The following is a 23584-nucleotide window of genomic DNA, read 5'->3' as shown; positions in this document are numbered from 1 at the left end:
ATTTTGTTTTCATGCAGTGGGTAATATCTTCAAATTCAAATTGAAGACAAATTTGCCAATTCTTACTTGTTGACAAGTGCAGGGATGAAACCGCCCTCTCTTTAGACCACCCACCTGTCTGATTGAGTACAACTGCATTTAAATCAGCAAGCCAGTGGCAGTTGAGGATATTAAACCAGTAGTGACTGTTGCTGATGATACGACATTTAGTCCGCAACATTTCCCTTATAAATGAAGCAACCCATTTGCTCTTCTTAGCATGAAAGCCTAGATTTTAGATTACATACTATCTTGTATTCTGGGTGTCTTTTAAAACATACTCAAAGCTATAATGGAGTTTCACTTGTTGCCCATCCTTGCTTTCCTCAGTGTAAGCTTCTACTCACTTGCATGGTCCTGATTGCTGAACAAACAGCTTCCCTTGGAATTCTGCATTTGCCTCTCTTTAATAGGTTATTTATTCTAAAAGATTTTGGACTGACTTGTCTTGCAGCTAGCACTGGTAGCAAGTCATGCTGACATTTCTCCTGAGCTTTACTGGAAAACTGTACTGCCAAATTCCCCGATGCCAAAAGCTGTCAAAGATCTTCTACAGCCAGGTCAGAATTTTCATGTCCAAGCACTCTCTTACATCAATTTAATTGTAGTAAAAAATTAGTTTTATGCACTTCAAACCTGAGATATGAAAATTTCAGTCATAAAAGAATTTTGAGATTACTAAGTTAAAGTATGAGGAAGAAAAGCATACCTGTTAAAGCCAGGTAGATGTCAAAAATGTGGAATATATTTTCTTAGCGTGTTCCCACCAAAATTTCAGCGGCTCAAAATCTCGTTCAGGAGAAGAAATTTGCCGTAGATCCACCGTTTATGAGACTACCCCTTAGTCTGTATTAAAAGGTCTCTTCTAATATTGTTACTATATTTGCAGATGTGCTGGAAGACAAAAGCACCTCTGTCAACGTAGGGAAGGGTGGTGTCAATGTGGATGCAGGGAAAGGAAAGCCCGGTGGTGGCACCCATGTGAATGTTGGGGGTAAGGGCGTTGGTGTAAACACTGGAAAGCCTGACAAAAGAACCAGTGTTGGTGTTGGCAAAGGAGGAGTATCCGTAAGTACAGGACACAAGGGAAAGCCAGTTTATGTTGGAGTAAGCCCATTCAACTATGTATATGCTGCAAATGAGAACCAACTCCATGATGACCCGAATACAGCTCTTTTCTTCTTGGAAAAGGACTTGCATCCTGGCATGAAGATGAACTTGCACTTCACTCAAACTTCAAATGGAGCAACTTTCTTATCTCGCCAAGCTGCCAAATCAACTCCTTTCTCGTCTGACAAATTGCCTGAGATCTTTAACCAGTTTTCCGTGAAACCTGGATCAGTTGAAGCTGAAATAATGCAGAACACAATCAAAGAGTGTGAAGACCCTGGCATTAAAGGAGAGCAGAAATATTGTGCAACTTCACTGGAGTCAATGATTGACTTCAGCACTTCTAAGCTTGGAAAGAGTGTTCAGGCAATTTCTACGGAGGTAAAAAAAGGAACCAAGATGCAGACATATACAATCGCAGCTGGAGTGAAGCAGATGGCAGCTGACAAATCAGTAGTGTGCCATAAGCAGAACTATCCATATGCTGTATTCTACTGCCATGCAACACAAACCACAAGGGCTTACATGGTTCCCTTGGAAGGTGCTGATGGGACAAAAGCCAAAGCAGCAGCAGTCTGCCACACAGATACATCAGCATGGAACCCCAAGCATTTAGCTTTTCAAGTGCTCAAAGTTAAGCCAGGAACTGTTCCTATATGTCACTTCCTTCCTGAGGATCACATTGTCTGGGTTCCCAATAAGAAGACTGGAGAATAGAATTTGATCCTCTTATCCCATCTACTTAATCAGCAGAGTTTGAATCAGTCAGTTCAAGCAGTTATCCATTTAGTTGTACAATAATTTACTTTGAATACCCAGTTCAATTTGTTATGCATACATTAAGCTTGCTGTACTTCAAAACTTGTGTGCCTAGTATTTATCTTATCTACTTATGGAGCTATCTTCACAGTCTTACTTTGCGGCTGGCTGGTGAATCTATTAGAAATCCCTGTGATCACATGAATCAAATAAATATGATCATCCCATGAACAAACCATCATTGACAAAATTAGAAATTAAAAGCCAAATGTTACTATAGTAGGTTTCTCGTTACCATTTGAGAGTGTGAAATTCTCAGTTGTTTGATCAAAATTGAAATAGTAATAGGGTTATTACAAGAATAATTTCATTTTAGAATAAGTTTCACAAAAGCTATATGGTAATTAACTTGATATGGAAAACTATATGGTCATTAGCTTGATATAGAAAAATTAAATTAATAACATTCCATCAATTGTTTGCCCGTAAAAGTGTTGTAAATCACAGGTCATAAAATAAGTAAAGGCCAATCCAATTGCTTTGTTAATCCAAAAAAATAAGTGAGTAACCACCCTGAAAAAGACACAATGGGAAGGATGGTCATACCTGATGACAAATGTAACCAATCTGCATCCACCACATCATCATTCTGGTTGGCAAGCACAGTGTCCCAAATGAAAAATATAAGAACAAATATTGTGTCTTCAATTCTTTCCACAACTCTCAGTTGTTTGAAAATGGAGAGCAAACAAACTGCAATTTTAAGTTTCATGACAGAGTCAGACAGCTGTATAACAATTATGGAGATGATGCCTGTGACCAAAGTTAATAGGCATTTTAATCACCATGCAACAAAAGAAGCCATAAGATATTTACATTCTATCCTTCATAAATATATGAAACTAACAAACAAATCCGTATCAAAAGTTAAATTGCATAATTCTATTGCAAAATTAGAGGGATGTAATGTCAGTTTCAAAACCAAAAATTGCATAATTCTATTACAATATTAGAGGGATATAATGTTAGTTTTAAAACTAATAAATTTATTAGATAACATAATAAGTAACAAGGCCTGGAGCATTGGATAGATCCCATTCATGAGTAGACAGACAGCTAATTGGTAAGGATTATGCACTGTGCAGTATACAAGGGTGAGCCACAATAAAGATACCTGACCTATTCAGATGCCTAATATAAAATACTCCACTATGCTTGGCATGCCAAGCAATTAACAGCACACTACGTGGTTAGAACACATTGATACTTGAAAACCTTTTGGCAGTTGCAGGAGCAATAACCACATTCGACAACACTATGCTAATGCTTGCCGTACTACACAATAAGGGATGTAGACAGCTTGGTGATGCTATTATTCAACAAAATTTAATAGAACTTCAACTGACGACTCTCATCACCTTCTCTGCCGAGGACAAACAGATATTCTACTCCGCTACAGGTTCTTTCAAGACCTTCTCTGATGGTGACTTGGGGGAATCCACTAGAAACAAGCACCCTACCTCAGTAACATTTTATTAACAGAACATATAAGTCAGCTGCCCTGCAAATTAGAAATAAGTTTGGAATCAGATAATCTTAACTGTTATAAACTGGATTTGCAAGTTAAAATATTGTAAAAAACTTAATTCATCACATACATTAATCTCAATCTGCACTTTCTATGTCATGAAACATCTTTTCAGTCAATATAGAGGCATCTATGTGTGCTACAAATCGGGCACAACATTTGTATAGTTATCAGCTTGAAAAGGCTCCAAAGAACCCCATGTACTTCCAACTTGGATTTTGACGAGTAAAGGAACTGAAAACAAAGTAAAGCAAGGTGAACATAGTCCTCAAAATGGTAAGATGTATTAAAAAGTAACGATGAATGCGCACCAAGAAGCAAAGCAGCACTTTCCATGCACTTTTGTACCAATGACACAGCTTCCTTAATCACAGAAGGATCAACTTCTAGTACCAACTCATCATGTACCTAAACAGCAATCATCAAGAGAGTCAATAAAATTCATCTCAAAGGTTAGCATGTAAGTAAGTTAAAGCAGAGACTTGCTGCACAAATAAATTTAACACCATGAATATCAACTCAGAAATTTTCATGCTTGTAATTTATCAATTACGCATCCCAAGAATTAATCGTATACAAGTTTCTACTGGAAGAAAAGAATAGTAGTCAAAGAAAGAAAGAAAAACCATCAATTTCCAGAAGTAACCTGTAAAAGAAGTCGGCAGCGGCCCTTCAGCATCTGGAAGTTAGCTGCAAGTGAAGAGTCGGGCTTATAAACTCCTCCAACAATAATAGAGTGGATATTTATCATCGCAATCTTGATAATATCAGCAGCGGATCCCTATTAAAAGCAGTCATCAGCTCAAGACTCTTACGGTCATACACTGATCAAGCAATACCCACTTTCCAACCCCAAAATCCCTGGAGTGGAAAAAGGAAAACTTTATACCTGACAAATAGAATTCACTGCTTGCCTCTGGGCCTTTGACTTCTCCTTATTGTTCCCAAATTTTATTTTTGACAAGAAACGCTTTCTTCCCTTAAGGGATTCCACATAACTGAATCCAAGTACAAGATATCAGCAAAGTCATAACGTCGATGAAAATAGCATCAGCCACAAGAATTTTAAGCAAGTGATCACCAACGTGTTTTTTTCAGATTTAATGGTCACAATTCTTTTATGGTCATTTAAGTTACCAAGGTAAATATTAATGACAGAAGTCTGAAACAGTGAAGATAATCAGATGCCTCACCCTTTTTGATGGCAAGATGACACCGCTACATGAAGCCAGGAAGCAACACCAGGAAAAGAACTTTTGAAGCTTTTAATTTTTTCTTTGGCTTCATTGGAACTGCAATTCAGTTGTTCTGAAAGGGTATTAGGACCCATTCCATAAAGAATGCCGTATATCAACCTTTTAGTTTGATCCCTCTCCTGAGAGCCAACAGAATCTTCTGACCTTCCAGTCCATCTTGCTGCAATCATGGTAAAAACATCACCATGTGGTTTACTAAGGAGGCCTATCAATGCAGGGTCTTTAGAAAAGTGTGCCATCAGCCGCAATTCTATCTGAGAATAATCTGCTGCTAGCAATATCCAATTCTCCTGCAAGAAAAATGTAATCAAAAAAATGCGTACCAACACCCCCCCCCCCCCCCCCACAAAAAAAAAAATCCAAGCAATTTATCACTAAACTCATAACATTTATATCATAACAATCCCAAAGAAAGAATCATTCACTATGCAATGCCCCTTCTCCCTCACCCTGCTGCCCTACTCTGAACCTTTTTCATTTTTCTAAAATTCAACACTTTCTTAATATCTCACACTTGCAGAACCACCTAAGCTGCAACCAGCATAAAAGTTAGGCCCTGTACCAGGACCATCAGTGTTTATACCAAACCCTCCTTTCATTCTCTAATAAGCACCTGGCCGTATACCTTTGTCTTTCCCACACTCATGCTTCATTGTAGTTGATTCATGCACTTCAATTACAGTTTCTCATTTACTTGGAATTTGGTATATTATATTGTTAAGCTTCCATTTCTGTAACAGAAAGGATGAGTTACAAACTTTTGTCAAGGGGGCTTAGCCAAAAGTCTACCAAACTAGTGTTCATTAGCATAAACAATAATCAATTCACCTTCAAGTTTTAAAATTCACTTCCGCTCAACCGAACCCATACATACCTTAATCCTAAAATAGTTGAGATAGCTACATAAACCTTCATCTCTGTTTTTCTCAACTGAAGACAATATGCACACACACACACTCCATGGAACTTTTTCCAATAACTTTTTTCGAATGATTTGTTTAGTTCACATCCCATAATAAGGTAACTAAAAATACTTTACCTGTGAAGGAATGAAGAAATCACGAGCATTAATTTTACAATGATCAACCTCGGCATTCCCTCCATATATATCCTCATTACTCATTTTGAATTCAACCATGTGCTCAACACACTGCATAATCCAATAAGAATAATTACAGTAATAATAATAACATAAAATCTCATCACACCTGAGGAAAAAGTTCAACCAGCAAACAGAAAGATAAAATCAGTGAAATAAGGCCCAAACCTGAAGATTAGGTTCCTCCATTGAGAGCCGACCAGTCGCCGTTGATGTTTGGAGCCAATGGCCATGTAGTGTATATTTTTGTGTACTCATAGATATCCTAGCCAGTGAGCAAATTGACCCCAGAGTACAATTTAAGAGCTTTGCCAAGGTCCGATGCTCTTTAATGACTGGAACAATAGGATGCTCGTGCCTGGAGAGAAACCAAATCTATTTAGTATACATGGCTCAGAAAAATTGAGAATGCATGACGACTAAAGGGTAGAAAATATTACATCCAATGATCATTAGTTGGAGGAAACAGGGACAATCCCACAACACATTTTTTCTTGCAATGATCATTGCAGTGAGAAAAACGATCAAGCTAAGAATGAGACTAAAAGAAATAGTTGCCTGGTATTTTTGGAAATTATTAAGAAAAAGGTTCCCCCAAAACATCTTAGATAGACAATTTTTTTCTTTTTTGGAGATCAGCTTATGCCTCCTTTATGCAGTATAGGAAGAAAAATAAGCAATTCTCCCTCCATACCTTAATAGATCCAAACAATGCTTGTCAGTACTTGGATGTTGTTTCCCTTTATTGTGCCCTTCCGGTATTGGAAGCTTCAAGTGCCCATACAGGACATTTGCAATATCTGCAGCTGTATACAATGAAAATTTCATACCAGCCAGTGTGTAAGCCTTCTTCTCAAGATACCTTAGCTTTTTCTGCAACAAATTGCGTGCCTGAAGACATCCCTCCATGTCAACCCCTATTCCCCAAAGCTCCATATCTGCTAGAACATTAACCTAGCACGCAAAACCAATTGTCATACTAGCGTCATTTATTTATAAAGCATCATGCCAGCTAAAGAATGAAATTATTTTGTTAATATGATTCAAAAGTTTCAGAACAATTCATTATTACTCAGAGTATGTTGTTAAGTATAGATTCACAACCAACTTAAGATTTTGCAAGCATCTATGCTAAACCAAACACGCACAAACCACGAAGAAAATATGTGAGGACAAAATTAGACAATTGAGATTAATTGTGCAACAGATGGGGTTTATTTTCACCAGGAAGCAGAAAAGATTCATTATTAAAAAGATTGCCAGCGTTAATGGTCTAATATCATCCAATAATCGTATCAACTTCCATTTGGACTACCTGTCAACTAGTCGCTCCAATTGGATAAGCATCCATAAACTTACAGTATGCCCTGGTCAGATATTATCCTCTTAGAAACTCATAACAAGAAGCACTAGAACTCACCAAGGGGATTTCAATGTTCAGAAGTGCTTCAATAAGTTCTTCAGAAACAAGTAACTTCCAAAGGACAGAACATAGGGCTCGTGTTTGAGCAACCCGACGGCAGCAACCATTATGTGCAGCTCTCCGCATCTGATTTTTCCACCGGCCACTTCGATTAGCGGCTGCAGCAGCCTCACTGGATAATCTTTTCTTAACTTCCTAAGTAACCATTATCACAGCCTTAGAAGCCATTTTGAACAATTATAAGGAAGTGCTACTTGAACAACAACGATAACATCATTTATACTCGTGAATTTCTTCCAAGAAAAAGAATAAAAATACTTTGGCACAAAATAACTAATCTCCTCAAAACAACTTGCAAAAGCTAGTTTCATTACTAAATTTGTTAATAGAAACAAAAATTACCTTCTCCAGGTTTGGATTTGAACTTCTCTCATCATCTGGCCATAGAATCCACGACACAATGCACATGTCAATTCCATCTTTTAAATGAACCGGAGATAACAACAAGAATGAGCTGCCTACATTTTCAAGACCCAAACTTGTTCCCACAAGATTAAGGCCACCAAATCTCTGAATGGAAACTGCAGCATGTTTAAGCACCTGAATCTGAACTTTCATATTCCAAGTAAATTTTCTAACATCTCTCTTCTCCATTATTTCACCAATTCTTTTCCACCTCTGTTTTATCATCTCCAACTGATGTTCAGGAGTTAGAACATTCTTATCACTAGATCCATAAATAAGAAACCGATCCTTTCTTCTGTGGTCAGACCATAGATCCTTCGGCAGATTGACATAGTAGACAGGGGAATTTTCCCAACAGACTGCTAAACCATGAATCTCAAACAGGACACCAGAATTTGCTTCTGAATGTTTATCATAGTGGATATCGAAATAGAATTCATGGGTTGCCTCCCATCTATCCAAGAAACAGTCAAATCCACCAGAGGCATTAATTGCATTAATAGGACCCTTGTTGCAAGCCCTGTCCTTGTTGACAAGACATGGGTCTCTGTTAGGCCGATCCTGTACTTCAAGATCAAGATCCCTATTAGATGTTATCGTTCCAATAGCATTTTTTCCTAATTGAACAGAGAGAGTTGTATCTGGAATTTTTATTTCACTGGCATTAACATTAAACTCAACACCACCAGTTCCAGGCCCTACAAATGGTACTGGTGGATTTTCAGCATCAAATTTTTGTTGCAACTCAGTAATTGACCCTCCTTCTACCAAAGCACTTAATTCATTATCTGAAGTTTCTAATAATTTTTCTCCTGCACTTTCCAAATCAACTTTTTTGGAAATCTGATTTGCTTCTAAAGATGGCTTATCTGAATGCTCCATTGGTACTGGAAAAATGAAGCTACTTGACTTGTCATTCCTAGGGGCGGTTGTTGCTGCTTCCTCTTCCCCTGTAGAATTTTCAGTAGCAGTTGATAAAATAGGTCGAGAAAACTGGGGGACATTTAACCCAAGAGATTTGAAAGCCGAGAAAGCAGCAATCCTGGCCTCTTCAGCTTTTTCAAGAACAATTTTGCGTGCACCATTTTTAATTTTCTTCGCTACACCCAATTGTACGCGTCTTTGTGCTGAAAAGAAGAATTTTACTCAGCGAAAAGTAAGAAAACACAGAAGCTATTACTGTATATACGAGTAAAAATTTTCACTTTGGTCAATGAAAAACGCAATAAAACACATGCTATTATTGTACATGCGAGCAAAAATTTTCAATAGCGGACAAGTACGAACACATGGACTCGGTATATATATTAAATTAGCAATGATTAACGCTTTTTGGTTTATAGCAAGCAACTGAAGAGAGCATATGTTCGCACGATAGTAGTAACATTGGCACCATAAAAAATCAGGTACTTATTGTAGTTTCACTTATACTTTTTAATTCTAAATATTTATCAATATACAAATAGCAATAGTAATATTAACAGACCCCCAAAAAAAAAATACCATAATTTTCACTGGACAATGCTGGATTTAGTAAACTTAAAACATTCTATATACCCAAACACTTCTTAGATTTCCCTCTTTTTCCCCTCTTTTGTCAATTTATTTGAGTAAAACCGCATTTATTTTTTCAGATGCATTAGGAACAACAGGAGTTCCAATGACTAAACAACACCACACTGAATTTTTTATTTCTGAGAAGCCACCATTATAGATACCACTGTCCACAAAATCCTTGACATGATGTTAACATGTTTTTCTAGGGGCACATACAGGAATTATCTGACAATTGAACCTTCCCAACAAGAAAAAAGAACCAAAATATCAACTCAAAAATTTAAGTTTGGTGGTACAAACTTAATTGAAAGGAAAGTGAAACAAAACTCCAATCTAGGCCATTGTAGTTAAAAACATAATACCAGAATATCACAATATGTGACATCAGTCCAGAATAACAAAGTCATGTACCAAAAATTTCTGTTAGATTCACCTTCTGCAATCCATGACGAAGATTCAAAAAGAGCTTTGACAATTTCAGAAATAGATGCCTCCGCAATTGCTAGAGGTGTACGCAAGCCAGCTTTATAAAGTGCTCTTGCTCGAGAACCCTAAAAATCAGGAGAAAAATGAAACAAAGATTATAATAGTGACGATAATGAAATCAAAATTATCGATAAAGCTTCCACCAAACCTTGACAGAAGGCATCTGACTGAAAGATATGTGTATCCAAACCTTAGTAGAAGTAACTTGGTCTGGAAGAACACAATTACCTTCACGTACGGAATAGTAGTGAGTTCTACAATTTCTGCTCTCACTCCAAATGAAACACGATTTTGGAATTTGGCAATCAAGCCTTCTAGATCATACCATCCAAGCCTCTCGCAGAATACTGAAACCATAGATGCAAATCTTCCAGCATTCTCTTGTAAGGCTTGAACCATACCTCTGGCCACTTTAAAAGTTTCACAAACCTCAAGCACAGGAGTTTCCTTCATCCCAGAATTTAAAGAATACGCATTTAGCAAGAGAAGAAAATCAAATAGGGCAAGTGCAAGCAGAGCCAATCCACATAAAGATTCGTAAAAGAAAAATCAGAATAAGGTGACCAAGACCAAGGACACGTTGTCTACACTAAATACAAGGTAAAAGATAGTGAGGGAAAGTTTTCATTTCATATGTCATGTAAATTTAGTGGAGCAATAAAATATAAAGCAGGACTGAAGATGTACAGAAGCTCAGCATTTCAGACATAAATCATTATCTCACTTCAGAGTTCAAAGATGTTTTCTATTCTTTATCTTGCATAATTGAGGAGCAGCTACAGCCATAAACAGTTTGGGGTTTGTTAAGCTGAGAAATCTTTGAGGACTATTTGTATGCTTCTCCTGAGTATTGATTCTTCTCTAAAAAATTTTTTGCAGTCATTTGTTTTTGGGATTTTTCATTCTTGTTTTTGTGGACTTTTAATCAGTCCTCTCTGTTTAAGTTCTGTCAGCAATATATTCCACTCTTCTAGAGCAGGAAAAAAAGGAAGAGAGAAAGACACACAGATAGGCATATAATGAATATCACCACAATTTAGAAGGTATACACTACTTTTATCAGGTAAAAGGAGCAAAACAAAGAAATAAACCTGCACTAATCTTGACAGGATGAGGGCAACATAAAATCGTTTACACACTCTAAGTGTTTGTGCATCTGAAAGCATATTATTGCTGGTGATTCCAAGTCGATACTCAAGTTTTCCATGCAATCCTTTCGTACTATCTCTTAATTTGCTTGAAATGCGCATTGGTGCACCATGTGCCATGCGCATCAAATATGGTTCTGACACTCCCACTTGATTGCCAACTGACTGAATTTCATGAAATTCATAGAATATTATTCAGAGTTAAATGATGATCATCATCATTAAGACAACCACAAAATCCATAAATATCGAAAATATAATAAATTTAAATGTGAAGAAGAAAATAAACATCAAATCAGATTCTATCATTTTTCAATCCCACCACTAATTTACTTCTAATTGCTATTGAAGAAATCCATGATCCATTAGTCTAATGATATATAGGGAATGCTTAGAGGTTCTTACTTAAGAGAGTATGGATGTTAAAAAACTCCTCAAAAAGGTGATAACATGAAGAAAGATTTGGGGAATGCAACTATATTGTACACCAAAATTCATAAATTTTAAGTTATATTAAAGTTCAAATGCTTACTATTTAAAAAACGATTTTTAAAAAAAAAGGTCGATGCTTGCCAAGAAAATACAATAAGTGTGGCATATTGCAGCCGACTCCGAATGGGCTCCAAACTAAGAAGTAGAATCACCTGGTCGAGGGCTGACAATTCCAGGAAGCGCTCATAATATAACTCCCAATCTGGTTCAACTTCAACATTAATTGGTGTTGATAGATAAACCAGATGTAAATCTGATGCAAGTACAAATCCTTCTCTTGCCCTTGAAAGGTCATCCAGCACAATCTAGGAAATCAAGGAAAATATTATCATTAACTTGAACAAATCGCAGTTTCCTTACAGCTGATTTGGGATGGATCCAGAAATTAAAGAAAATTAATTGATGAGCACAAAAACTTATAACAGATGAATACTCAAAACTGCAGGATACAGAAATACTACTTAGAAAGTTGAGAACACAACAATAAAAATAGAGAGTTGAAATTTGTACAAGTGATTCTTCTGGGCAAAGAGAACTTCCAAAAGCAGCACGCCCAAGAGGTGTGGTACTGTATAACTTGGTATCTTCATTCCATTCAAGAAATTTTCTATGGCACAACCAACGAAGAGAGTCCTGTGCTGATTTTACTACGTCTTGAAATGGTTTTGTAGAATTAAGAAGAGTACACCTGACATATCGATGAATGTCTTCAGCAGTTTGAACAATCCCACCAGCCACAACTTCTAAAATTGCATGAGTCATTCCATTCTTATCTTCAGATAAACAAGAATGCAATGGCGGACAGCTTTCATTAAGAAGTCCCATAATTTTCTTGACCTCTTCTGGTTTGCAAATGAGCATCTGGTAGTCCAAAAACATTATTAGGAGAATGAAAATCTTTAAATAGAGTAGAGAAGCAAAATATAAATTCTGTGATGAACCAAAAACCTAATGAGAAAGAAAAATGTTTCAAAATAGTATTCTCTATTTCAGGAAATACATCCAACATAAAATTACCCAATAATTTGTTCGGACATTATAACTGTTCTGAGTTTTTTGTAAGCCACTTACTTGGGAAAAGAAAATTCCATCTCAACTACAAGTAAACATAATGAATTATACCACCACACAATCTACAGAAATATAGCCACCGATAAAGACGACACACCTCATTAAATAAAGAAATAAAACAGAACAGAAAGAGAGATGCTTAACTGCCAGAAATATAAGCTGAAAGCCTAAGAAAACACTCTTGGACCCAACACAGTAAGGAAAGAGCTAGATAATGCCTTCCACAACTCTGAGATTCATACAAACATTCCAAGGCAACAACCAAATAGATTTATGCTTTTTAAAACATAACTCATTGAAAAAATCTCTATTGCAGAAACTACACCAGAAAAATAGTAGAAACACTGAGATAAACAAAATTAAACTATGCAGCATACCACTGACACATATTTATGATAAGAGGCACTCCCGCAACAACAAAAGCAATCAGAAAACAAAGGAAACATACACTTTCTCCTTTGGTATCTATTCCAGTCCGACCAGCCCGACCAGCCATCTGTCTGTACCTTGTGCCATCAATGAAATCACGACCAATTCGAGGTTGTCGGAAAATAACCCTCCTAGCAGGCAGATTAACCCCAGCAGCTAAGGTAGATGTAGCAGTTAAGACACGTACAAGGCCTTTACGGTAGCAGGTTTCTACAACCTCTCTTTCCTCAACCTATGCACAAGTGAACACCAGCTATAAGAAGTAAGAAAAGCTCAGAATATGAAGAATGAACAAGTAAAAAATCATCAAAGGCAGGTAATAGAAACAAGAATATAGGAATACCGTGAGTCCAGCATGGTGATAGGCAACACCAGAAGGAAGAGTTTCTTCTAAAACAGGATCCAATCCAGCAGGACATCTTCGCAAGGCATCAATAGCGGATGTAATATCAATGAATTCACTGTCACTGCTATGGACATTTATAGAAAATTTCTTGAGGAACTTTGAAACATGCCTTGCAGTTGATTCACATCCTTTCCGGCTAGAGCAAAATATTAGCACTGAATGACCCTCTTGGACAACCTACGAAACATTCCCACTATCCATCATACTGATGAACTAACCACATGATGTCTAGCTAAACCTTTATTAAAAAAGTAAAGAAACACAACCTCATCACACAATTCAACGATATGATCTGGATCTTTTCCACCAAGGTTGGCTGCCGTCAAAATTGTTCTAACAACATCCATTTTCTTACTATAAATGGCATTACCAACTTTAATATATTCCTCTAATGGAACAGGCCGGAAATTGGTTTCATATAAAGCTGCCTGCAAAGGTTTGTGAAAAATATATCATATGTAATCAACATACACAAAAGCAAGAGCCAAGAAAAGAGGAATGATGTGACACCAAAACTTTTTATAATTTCTAGAAGAAAGAAATAATCACAATTAATTTTAAACTGAACAGAAGAGAGCATACATGTGAGAGAAAAGATCAGGGAAAACATTTGGAACAGAAGAGTGAACATAAAAGTCTCGGAAAAGATATTTTGTGCTTGAACTTTTAGTAGTTATAGATCAATTTAAGATGGCATATTCCCCCCCAACCACCTCAAGAATATCGAAAGTGCAAGTAACTACCACGAGTTTTTGATTATATCTCAAAACCACCTCCACTTTTATTTTTATAACAACCAGCCAATTTTTTGTTAACTCCATTAGCCATCGTTAAAGAGTCAAAGATAAAAAAATTATTTTTCCTCTGGATTTATTTAAGAAGGTATAACGATATTTTGGGAGGCTCCAAGGGCAAAATAGTCTTTTATCCTAGATTTTTAACAGTGATGACTAACAGAGTTAATAGAAAAATGGTTAGTTGATACAAAACTAAAACTTGAGGTGATTCTGATATATTTTTTGAAATTTGTTGTGGCTACTTACACTTACAATATTCTTGAGGTGTTTGGGCAATAATTTCCCATTTAAAAATTCATATATGATAAAACATAAATAATTACGTCATTCAATTGAAAAGTCCCATCAGTACTTAGTTGTACCTAACTATAGACTGGGAAAACAATGAATTTATTTGATTCATATAAGAGTTCCAATCACATAAAACAAGCCCAATGAATGTTGGTTAGTTCCAAAGTTATACTGTTTCACCACAAAGCATAAATGCTCCTGAATGAGCTTAAATGGGATCTGTAGATGCCAGCGTGTGCAAGAAAGAGAAAGATAGGCTAATTTTCCATCTCAACAAATCATAATGTTATTTTAAGGACATAATCAAGCCCTCAACACTAAAAATACTTCAAAGAGAGAACTGAGACAATACCTTGAACAAAATCTCAATTCAGGCTACTATAGTAATTCATCATTTAGAACTTAGCAATTTTAACTTTATAAGTAAGCCCTATAAATTAGACAAGAATAAAGCTTTGATACAGCAACAGATCACAGTATCATACATTTAGATACAGTGAATGAGAATTAAAATCTTTGACAGAAACTGAATGTCTAGTCATTACGGGATAGGTTGAGGACTTGAGTGTTGGAAAGAAGTAAAAGTGATCATTGTTACTCTGCTTACTTGAAGCCAATCAGCAACTGCTGCCACATTTGGCATGGTAGCACTCATCCCAACAATTTGCAGACCATGAGCAGGGTCAGCCTTCCCACTGCTTGTTCCTGAATTTTCTCCACTACTTGAATCTGAAGTGCCTTCGCCAGCTGCATAACGAAGCTTTGTCAAGAGCAACTCCAAAAGATAACCCCTATTTTGGTCAGCAACCTGTCAAAAATCACAAGCATGTGAACCATCTAAAGTAAGTCATCAAGAAGCAAGAAAGGATAACTTGAAATAAACATGGAAAAGAGAGTGGGGAAGTCAACATATAGGTCATCCACAAAAGAATTTACCAATGCCAGCAACATATGATCAATCATACCATGTGTAGCTCATCAATCACAATAATTCCAATTTCTGACAAGCGACCTTCTTCAAGCATTCTGTTTACAAGAGAGTTTGCCTTCTCTATTGTGCATACTGCTACAGAAGTATCTTTAGGAAGGGACCCACCACCCTGATTTCCATAATAACTACGAACATGCCTACCAAGTGGTTCAAGGAGAACCTCCAGATGTTCTGCCTGCACCAAGTTAATTAATATATTAAAAAATAAAAACCATAATAATAAAACATCAGTTGTTCTCACGATGGACAACCACAATTGAAAAAGTACCTTTTCTGCACAAATCGATACATAAGGGAGCACAAGTAGTGCCATTTTTCCAGTTGAAATTAGCCGCCGCAACATTAAAATTTCTGCAACAAAACTTTTTCCAGCACTGTGGCAGAGAAAGCAAGATTCATTAAACAATATATTCATACAGTGCAACAACATTAAAAACGTAGATATAATGCATAGAACTTCGTCCCTAACTGGTTGAGGGTTCCCATTCAACTAAATTGCTGGCACAGAAAAAGAGTGCGATAAAGACAAGTTTATTTCTGTTGGTAAGTTGGAAAATGCATGAAGAATTTCAATGTTTTAAGGGCTTGCCTTGTTGATGCACAGTAAACAAGATTCCTTCTCTGCAGAACACCGTCCACGTGGAGGCATTCAACCTGGGGAATGGAAAATATTTGTATGTTCGGCTTTTAGCTTATGAAACAACATTTTATAAACCATAAAAAAATCAGAAATACATAGATGCGTGTAGGAGATTAACTTCAAAATCCCACTCTCAGCAAGTAACTACTCAAATGACAAAAAGAACAAGCTGCATGCCGTGTCTTTCAGGCAAAACCAAAGACTGAATCACAGGTTGAATCTAGATAACCACCATGATGAAAATTCTAAAAGTAAGCAGGATGCAGAGACCAGTGACCTGAGTAAAAGAAACATGTGAACAATAAAAGAAGAATTTTCATAGATATCCAATTAAAAGTGGTTGCCAACTGTCCTCTGCCAAACAGAAAAACCTTTACAGAGAGATAAATAATAATAATAATAATAATAATAATAATAATAATAATTAAAAAAAATGAAGTGCGATCATAAAGTTAGATAATCAAGGAAACAAAAAGCTTATTGTTTACTTCTCTTAAGTTATTGAATATGAACAATGCAACTTTAGCATCATATTGGCTCGAAAAAAATGTCAAAGAGTGTAAAGTAGTAACTAAAAAATGTAAAGGAAAGAAAAGAAACGAGAGGATATATATTTATTTCCTAACTAAACAACAGTAAGCAACTTGAGGGTTTTAGTAAGAAATAAAAAGCCCTAGAATATTGCCGCCCTTGACTGCTGTAGTAATATTCTCTCTCTCAAGAAAGATAACATGATGTGTGATATATGATGCCTCAGCAAGAATTTACCCCAATAAGCTACTCTAATTTCTAAAACTTATTACTCCAACCCAGACAAAACAATACAATATATAGTTATATACTATTACATCTCGACATGCATAATAACACAAGTTAGGTAAACTAATTGAAAGTGCACATATAAAACTATATTGGGTATTCATTTGATTGAACTAAACTGATATTCAAGATGATACAAAAATTTGAAGATTTACACACCCTGAACCTAGACATTAAAACTACCACACAATCCATTTATGCGGAAACCAAATCCCTCTTTCATAAAACAAGCATCTTACCAGTTTAGCCAGCCTGATGTTCATTCCTAATTGAATCTTCAAATAAAAATAAACAATATTGTTACTAAAATGGTCTAAAGTACCTGCCATGGATACAGTTTTGAGATTCCTCTTTTCTTATATATGCTGCATATTTCAGATGGAAGCCAACTGCTAAGATCTAAACAGTCTTTGAGCATCCCAGAACTTGAAGGAGTACCAGCTTCATCAGATTTTTCGTTACCAACTGGCTTCTTTATTACATTGGTTGGTGAGTCTGATGTGATGCTATCAATACCTTGGCTTGATATATCCAGTTTTCTTTCATGTACAATAAGAACAGAATCCTTCTCTTGTACATCAGAAATCCCCTCAGTTCTTGAAGTATTGTCATGATGACATTTAAATTTGATTTTTTGACAACTTTTATGAGTTACAGAGCCTTTTTCAGATACTACACCGTCTCTAAACATCATAGCTTCTGAGGTATCGGCAGCACCACAGCCTGGCTTAGTTCCTTTCAAATTTTTGTCTTCAAACAAAAAATCAAGATGCTTAATGGGCAGTGGAGAAAGTTCTTTAACGGAATCAATCACATCCTTCCCCATTTGTTTTAAAGAACCACCAGCCTTTATATGCTGAACTTTGCTATCACCTTCATTCAACATTTCCTTTGACTTGTTGTAATTTTTATTCCTTAAATTGTATGAATTATTTATTTCATTCTGGCTCTTACTATCAGCAATTCCTTCAGCAATCTGAGAAGGACCAATATCAGTGTGCGCAAAAAAACCATCAGCAATTTCAATTGCTTCATTCCAGAAAGCTTCCCCAGGAGAAAATATGGAGTTTCCACATGTTGACTTAGGGGTTTCACGAACGTATGTTTTTACAATTGATGGTTCAGGTGTATAACATGCTGTTGTATTTAAAGTTGATTTGGATGATTTGTCACATTTCCTCAAGCTTGCTTGAAGCAACAGGGATGCATTACTATCAGTGACCTGCCAGGACAAAAATACATTGAAGTAGAAAGCCAGTATAATTCAAATCATCAAATTCATAAACAGATTACTAAAAGAATAAATTTTACCCGCTGAGAAGAGTTTGGAACGAGATTCCCGGTTTTAACAATAAAACCAGACTGTGTCTCTTCAATATTCTTTGCATTAGAGCACGTGGTTTGTTCTCCTGATTGTAACAGATTAGAAACACAATACTTCTTCTTGGCAATTTTATTATCCTCCCCACCTAGGAGAGATGGACTACTATGTCTCTTGTGGTCTTTCAACTTTGCCTCTGATGGTGAACTTGCACTTGAATGAATTTCACTATATAAAATGCAGGATTAACATTTTTCATGAAGTAATTTCTTTTCTTTTGGGAGAGTAAGTACAAGAACGCTAGCTCAACTCCAAAAAAGTTAACCAATAAAAGAAAGATTAACAATTTATAACAAGTCATCCAAATTTTTGAAGTACAATACCTACAATACAAAGATAAAAAGTCAGTTGGAAACTGTTTCAGCTCCAAACTTTCCGGAATGTGGGCTGAACCATCCTTCATATGACAGCCAACTTCACTATTACCCTCCTTAGATGAACACCGGGAAATGACCTTCTGGGTAGCCTGAGGTTGAGCTTGATCTGATAACAGGGCCTGATTCTTTTCATCTTTGGAATATTTATCAATCTCCAGCGACAAATTTCTTTTAACCACCTCATGCCTAGACAACAAACTTTGCTTGCTAGTGTGACCATCGTCCTGTGAATTTTTCAAATAATTGTCCAAAGTGCCTTTGGCACTGGGAGACACTTCTACTGTAATTTTTGCATCTTTCTCGGCTCTCCCAGACTTCACACTTGGTGATCTTGATTTTCTCTTCTTGGAAGCATAAAACTGAATACAATAACAAGAAAGCAAGCAAGACATATCATGTTATTTTATGTGAGGAAAAGTAAACAGATTTTTACTTGTTTCACTTCACTCCAGGGAAAAAATTGATACTATCATGAAGAAAATTAGTCATTCAACCTGATTTGTTTCAGTTAATTAGAAATAAACAGAACTAGAGAAAATATATATATATATATATATAGAATGTCATTTCCAATTATGCAGTTTTAGTTCATAATCAGAATCTTTCTACATCTGTATTTCGAAGGGTGAGAAGACGTTTTGCTTCAAGAAAGAAGTTTAAAGTTCGGACTGAAAAGTGACCGTTGATGGTATCTAGGGTTTCAAAGACGGAGACTGGACTGGGTAAAAGCGAACCTGATCGATGCGCGTACGAGGGGAACCAGATGCCATGATAAAGGATTGGGAAGGTTTCCCGTCCCCGGCGATCTGCAAAACCCCAAATCTGTCACTTTCCTGTACGCCTCAATACGACGCTGCTTCGACGCTTGAAAAAATTGAATCCTTAAGAGTGAGCGCCAAGCTGAAACCACTGCACATGACGAGATTTATTTTCTTACGAGCCAAGTGGTGGCAGATACTAACAACTTTGAAATCATTGCAATATTGTCTCCAATCTTTTCGGATAGTTGCAGCAACATCCTTTTCCTTTGTACTTTATTGAAAGATAAACGTCCGTAGTCGAAACCTCATAACTAACCGGAATCTTTAGTCACAAAGACAGTATTGACCTCAAAGGAAAATTTATTTTACAAAGTAGCCCAAGTTCATTTTCTTCTTCCCGTCTTCTTCTTATTCGCCAAAAACTAATAATTCCGAATGTAGAAGTTTGTTTTGTAATAAAGGATCATGATTCTCTCCTGATATGGGCACTTTTAATGTTTTAAAAATTTTGTGCCACTTGTGTTTTAGTATTAGTGGATGATTATGATTTAACTATTTTTTCTTTTTAATTTGTTAATCACCAATCATATTAACAGAATTTGCTCATATGAAGATCATATTAGGAAAAGATCATGATCCAATAATAAAATTCGTTAGGATGAAATAGTGAAAGTGTTAACTTCTCTATATATGAGAGTGTTGATAACCGATAAATACATATGTGTAAAGTTTTTATTTTTTTGAGTGACGTATAAACGCATCTCGTACTTTACATGTATAATATTTTATGTAAGTTTTTAAGCATCCATGACTTACGGCAACTAAAATTTGTTGTGTGGTCTTCTAATCTCTCATTAATATATGATAGAAATATATGACAACAATGGCGTTGAGCTGTAATATGGAGATAAAGAGAGCCAAACGTAGTAGAAGATTATTTGGTCAATACTTATTTTTGCTTTCATCCAATCTTCGTATGTATTTATTTATATTGTATAACACATAATTTTCAAGTAATATCTCAATATTTGTGTGTGACACCTCCTGATTTATAAAGTTATTTATTATAATCTCTATCATTAAGCTATAATTTATCGAATTAGGATCTTTTCGTAAATTTTGCTCTCCAAAAATTTTAAAAATTATATATCATGTATCTTTTAATGATAGAATTTGAATATGATTTAACTTATATTGTATGTTTATTAAATAAATAAAGATATTTAATTGTGCCGTCATATTGACATATTCAACAAGTTGAATATGATGGGACATATTGTTTGAATTCACATGCTTAACAAAAAAAAATCATATGCATTCAAACTATACGGGAGGAAAAAGAATGATAAAAACAAAATAATCTTTCAAATGAAAATATGGTTGGGTATTTTTTTTAACAATCTAAATTAAGGTTGTATCTTTTAAGTTATAGATGCTGTAAAAAAAATGTATAACTATAAAATAAAAGTTAATAATATATAATAAATATAAATTTTAAAAAATAATTTTGACAAAATTATTAAAGATATAATAAAATTTTTATCATACAAGTGAAAAATTTTATCAACATAATTTTAAAACACTTTAATGATGTAGCTTCTCAACCTCAATTATATCAACATGGTTTTTTCACCCTTAAATAGTAAAATGAATTGTAAGCAGGTTGACAAAATATGAGTACTTACCAATGCATTCATAAGTGAATTTGAGAGTAAGAATTTTGAACATGATTATTCAATGAGTTACTGTGACACAAAAAATAAGTACAAAATTATGGATGACAAAAAGCAGGCTTAAGCCCACTTTAAGTTTAGCATGAGGGTCTGGTCGGGCCCGGGTCCATTGCGGGCCTGTGCTTTACTTATTTATATTTAAATTATTATAATTTTGAAATAAATTAATGATCAACGAGTTATTATAATTATAAATAAATTAAAGAAAATGAATATTTTAAAGTAAAATAATAAATAAAGCAAATAAAAGCTCATAAATTTAATTTTCTTTAATACTGAATTCTCTAATTCAAATGCTCTTTTAATTAATTAACACAAGAGAAAAAGTTTAGTATCATAATTTTAACTTTTTGAATCATTATTGATTTATAAATTAAGAATTTAAGTTTTCTTTTCTTTTTATTTTTAAGTTACTTTTCAATTTTAATTATATATTATATTATAAATTTATTTTTTTTAAATAGTAGACTTGGGCTTGGCCCGAGTTTTTTTTTCTTGAGCCCTTATCTAGGCCGTCATGTGTGAGGACCGGGCAAAAATCGGTGGGTCTGGACCAAACTTTTTTGCCCACCCTACACAAAATCGCAATTCTACAGTAATTTTCGTCAATTTAAAATTTTTGAAATATCTTACAATTTCCCGACACATTTTTGCTACATAAACTCACAATTTTACTTTTCAAAATAATAATAAAAAAAAGAAATTCAATTTAAAATTTGATCTAATTATAAAAAGGAAAATTTTTAGCATACCCCCAAATAAATTGATATTTTGCACCGTATACCTAATAAACTTGACTCGTTGCACCATGCCCCTCAATTTCGTTATGTACTCAGTTAAGTTTAACGGTGCAGGGTTAAAATCGAAAGTTCAAGCCTTAAATCAATTTTAGTGAAAACTCTTTTTATTTTAAGTAATGATATAACCATAAATTTTTGTACAAATTAACGTGATATTAATTTATTGGTTAAATAAAATTATAAAATAATAAAAATAAATGAATCAAGCGATATTTAATTCAACCAATAAATTAATACCATATTAATTTATACAAAATAAATTTATACAATTATACACAAATTTATACCTATATCATTACTATTTTATTTTTGGCTCCTCTTTATTTTGTCCTTTCCTTCTTCTTTCCTCATTTCTATTTCTTCTCCGTCTTCTCCATTTCTTTTTCTTCTTATTCTTTGTTTCTTCTCCTTCTTCTTCTCCATTTCTTTTTATTCATCTTCTTGTCTGTTTCTTCTCCATTACTTTTCTTCTTGTTCTTCTCCATTTTCTTTTCTTCTTCTGCTCTATTTCTTCTTAATCTTCATTCTACCAAATATAAAACATCAACCACCGCGATTGCCACTGTGCCACTCTGGAGCATCAGCTGCTTCCTTTGGTCGCCACCGCTTAATTCCTTTTAGGCTCACTATTATGGATTTAGGGTTTCATTAGTTATTATTTGGGTTGTTTTGAATTATGATTTAGGGGCTTATATTTTGAAACCCTAAATCAAGGAATCAAAATCAAATGCGTCAATTAATGATTCATGGGTAATTTTGTTGATTGGGTTACGGAATATGGTGGCGGATAAGGAATTAGTGGTGATGAAAATTGTTGCGGAAGGGACTGAATTTAATTGCAATCAAATTACACTGAATGTGTTGTGGTCTTTTTAATTTGTTTATTTTTTATTTATTATTCTTTATCTTCAGATTTCTTTGTATTCGCTTGTTAAATTTTTTTGGCGGCTGAATATGTTATATAACCTGATAAGATTTTGTTTTTGGGAAAAATAAAATGGTGACAATGTATTTTTTTTTTGTTACAATTAAAATAAAACCCTTTGCTTAGAAAAAAAAAGTGATAGCTAAGCTTAGGGGTGGACATAAACCCACAACCCATGGGTTTATCCAAACTCAAACTAAAATAAATGGTTTGGGTTGGGTAAATCATGAAAATGGGTTAGATGTGGATTTTATGTAGAAAATCATTTCATTATGGTTTGGGTATGGTTTATCCATGGGTTATGAACAAAACCCTAACACTCAAAATTTTCAAATGAAATAAATGAAAACAAAATAAATGAACACAAATAAGTGAAAGACCACCATTAAATTTTTTACAGCTCAATTGTCAACAGTTATAAAATGAAAATAACAGTAAAAATAAATTTAAATTAAATAAATATTATTGTAAATAACATAAATTTTTTTTCTTATTTATAAAAATAATTCCTCCAACATGGAAGGATCATCATAGAAAGAGCATGAGACTCTACTAAGAAGAAATTTATTATTTATCTTATAGTAAATTTTTATTTGTCATTCAAGTTTTCTTATAATAATTTTTTTATTATTTGACTAATAATTTTCTTATATATTTATTATAAGAAAATTTTCACAAAATAAATAATTATAAAAAAAATTTATTATTAATTTTTTTGTTCATATCAAAACATATATTTCT

At 34.7% G+C, this 23584-nt stretch overlaps 2 protein-coding genes across 2 annotated transcripts; one reads left to right on the top strand and one right to left on the bottom strand.

Annotated features, from left to right (window-relative positions):
* The first annotated feature begins 200 nt into the window (after window positions 1–200).
* Window positions 201–2064, top strand: LOC102618521 (BURP domain protein RD22). The gene is made up of 3 exons (XM_006476087.4): window positions 201–370; window positions 494–599; window positions 929–2064. The coding sequence occupies exons 1-3, from the start codon at window positions 332–334 to the stop codon at window positions 1864–1866; spliced, it is 1083 nt and encodes a 360-aa protein (XP_006476150.1). The 5' UTR covers window positions 201–331; the 3' UTR covers window positions 1867–2064.
* On the bottom strand, window positions 1852–19648 carry LOC102618799 (helicase and polymerase-containing protein TEBICHI). The gene is made up of 29 exons (XM_006476088.4): window positions 19359–19648; window positions 18571–18983; window positions 18178–18415; window positions 17189–18088; window positions 15997–16061; window positions 15676–15781; window positions 15382–15582; window positions 15024–15224; window positions 13595–13756; window positions 13266–13505; window positions 12942–13154; window positions 11933–12283; window positions 11575–11727; window positions 10874–11095; window positions 10011–10229; window positions 9730–9847; window positions 7677–8866; window positions 7272–7469; window positions 6546–6805; window positions 6020–6209; window positions 5792–5902; window positions 4690–5042; window positions 4386–4494; window positions 4143–4277; window positions 3808–3904; window positions 3567–3730; window positions 3327–3469; window positions 2515–2661; window positions 1852–2098 (listed from the first exon to the last, which is right to left on the bottom strand). The coding sequence occupies exons 1-26, from the start codon at window positions 19392–19394 to the stop codon at window positions 3636–3638; spliced, it is 6576 nt and encodes a 2191-aa protein (XP_006476151.1). The 5' UTR covers window positions 19395–19648; the 3' UTR covers window positions 1852–2098; window positions 2515–2661; window positions 3327–3469; window positions 3567–3635.
* Between the last annotated feature and the right edge of the window lie 3936 nt (window positions 19649–23584).

This window comes from Citrus sinensis, chromosome 1, assembly GCF_022201045.2.
Source record: "Citrus sinensis cultivar Valencia sweet orange chromosome 1, DVS_A1.0, whole genome shotgun sequence".
Classification (NCBI taxonomy): Eukaryota; Viridiplantae; Streptophyta; class Magnoliopsida; order Sapindales; family Rutaceae; genus Citrus; species Citrus sinensis.
Note: the sequence above shows the minus strand (reverse complement) of the source record. Positions and strands in the feature narration are given on the sequence as shown.

Coding starts and splice junctions, on each gene's coding strand:
- LOC102618521 (XM_006476087.4), top strand. CDS start 332: ATGGAGTTTCACTTGTTGCCCATCCTTGCTTTCCTCAGT. Junction 371..493: donor CCATCCTTGCTTTCCTCAGT/GTAAGCTTCTAC, acceptor CTTGTCTTGCAG/CTAGCACTGGTAGCAAGTCA. Junction 600..928: donor CAAAGATCTTCTACAGCCAG/GTCAGAATTTTC, acceptor CTATATTTGCAG/ATGTGCTGGAAGACAAAAGC.
- LOC102618799 (XM_006476088.4), bottom strand. CDS start 19,394: ATGGCATCTGGTTCCCCTCGTACGCGCATCGATCAG. Junction 18,416..18,570: donor TTTTTATCTTTGTATTGTAG/GTATTGTACTTC, acceptor CATTTTATATAG/TGAAATTCATTCAAGTGCAA. Junction 4,495..4,689: donor TCATCTTGCCATCAAAAAGG/GTGAGGCATCTG, acceptor ACTTGGATTCAG/TTATGTGGAATCCCTTAAGG.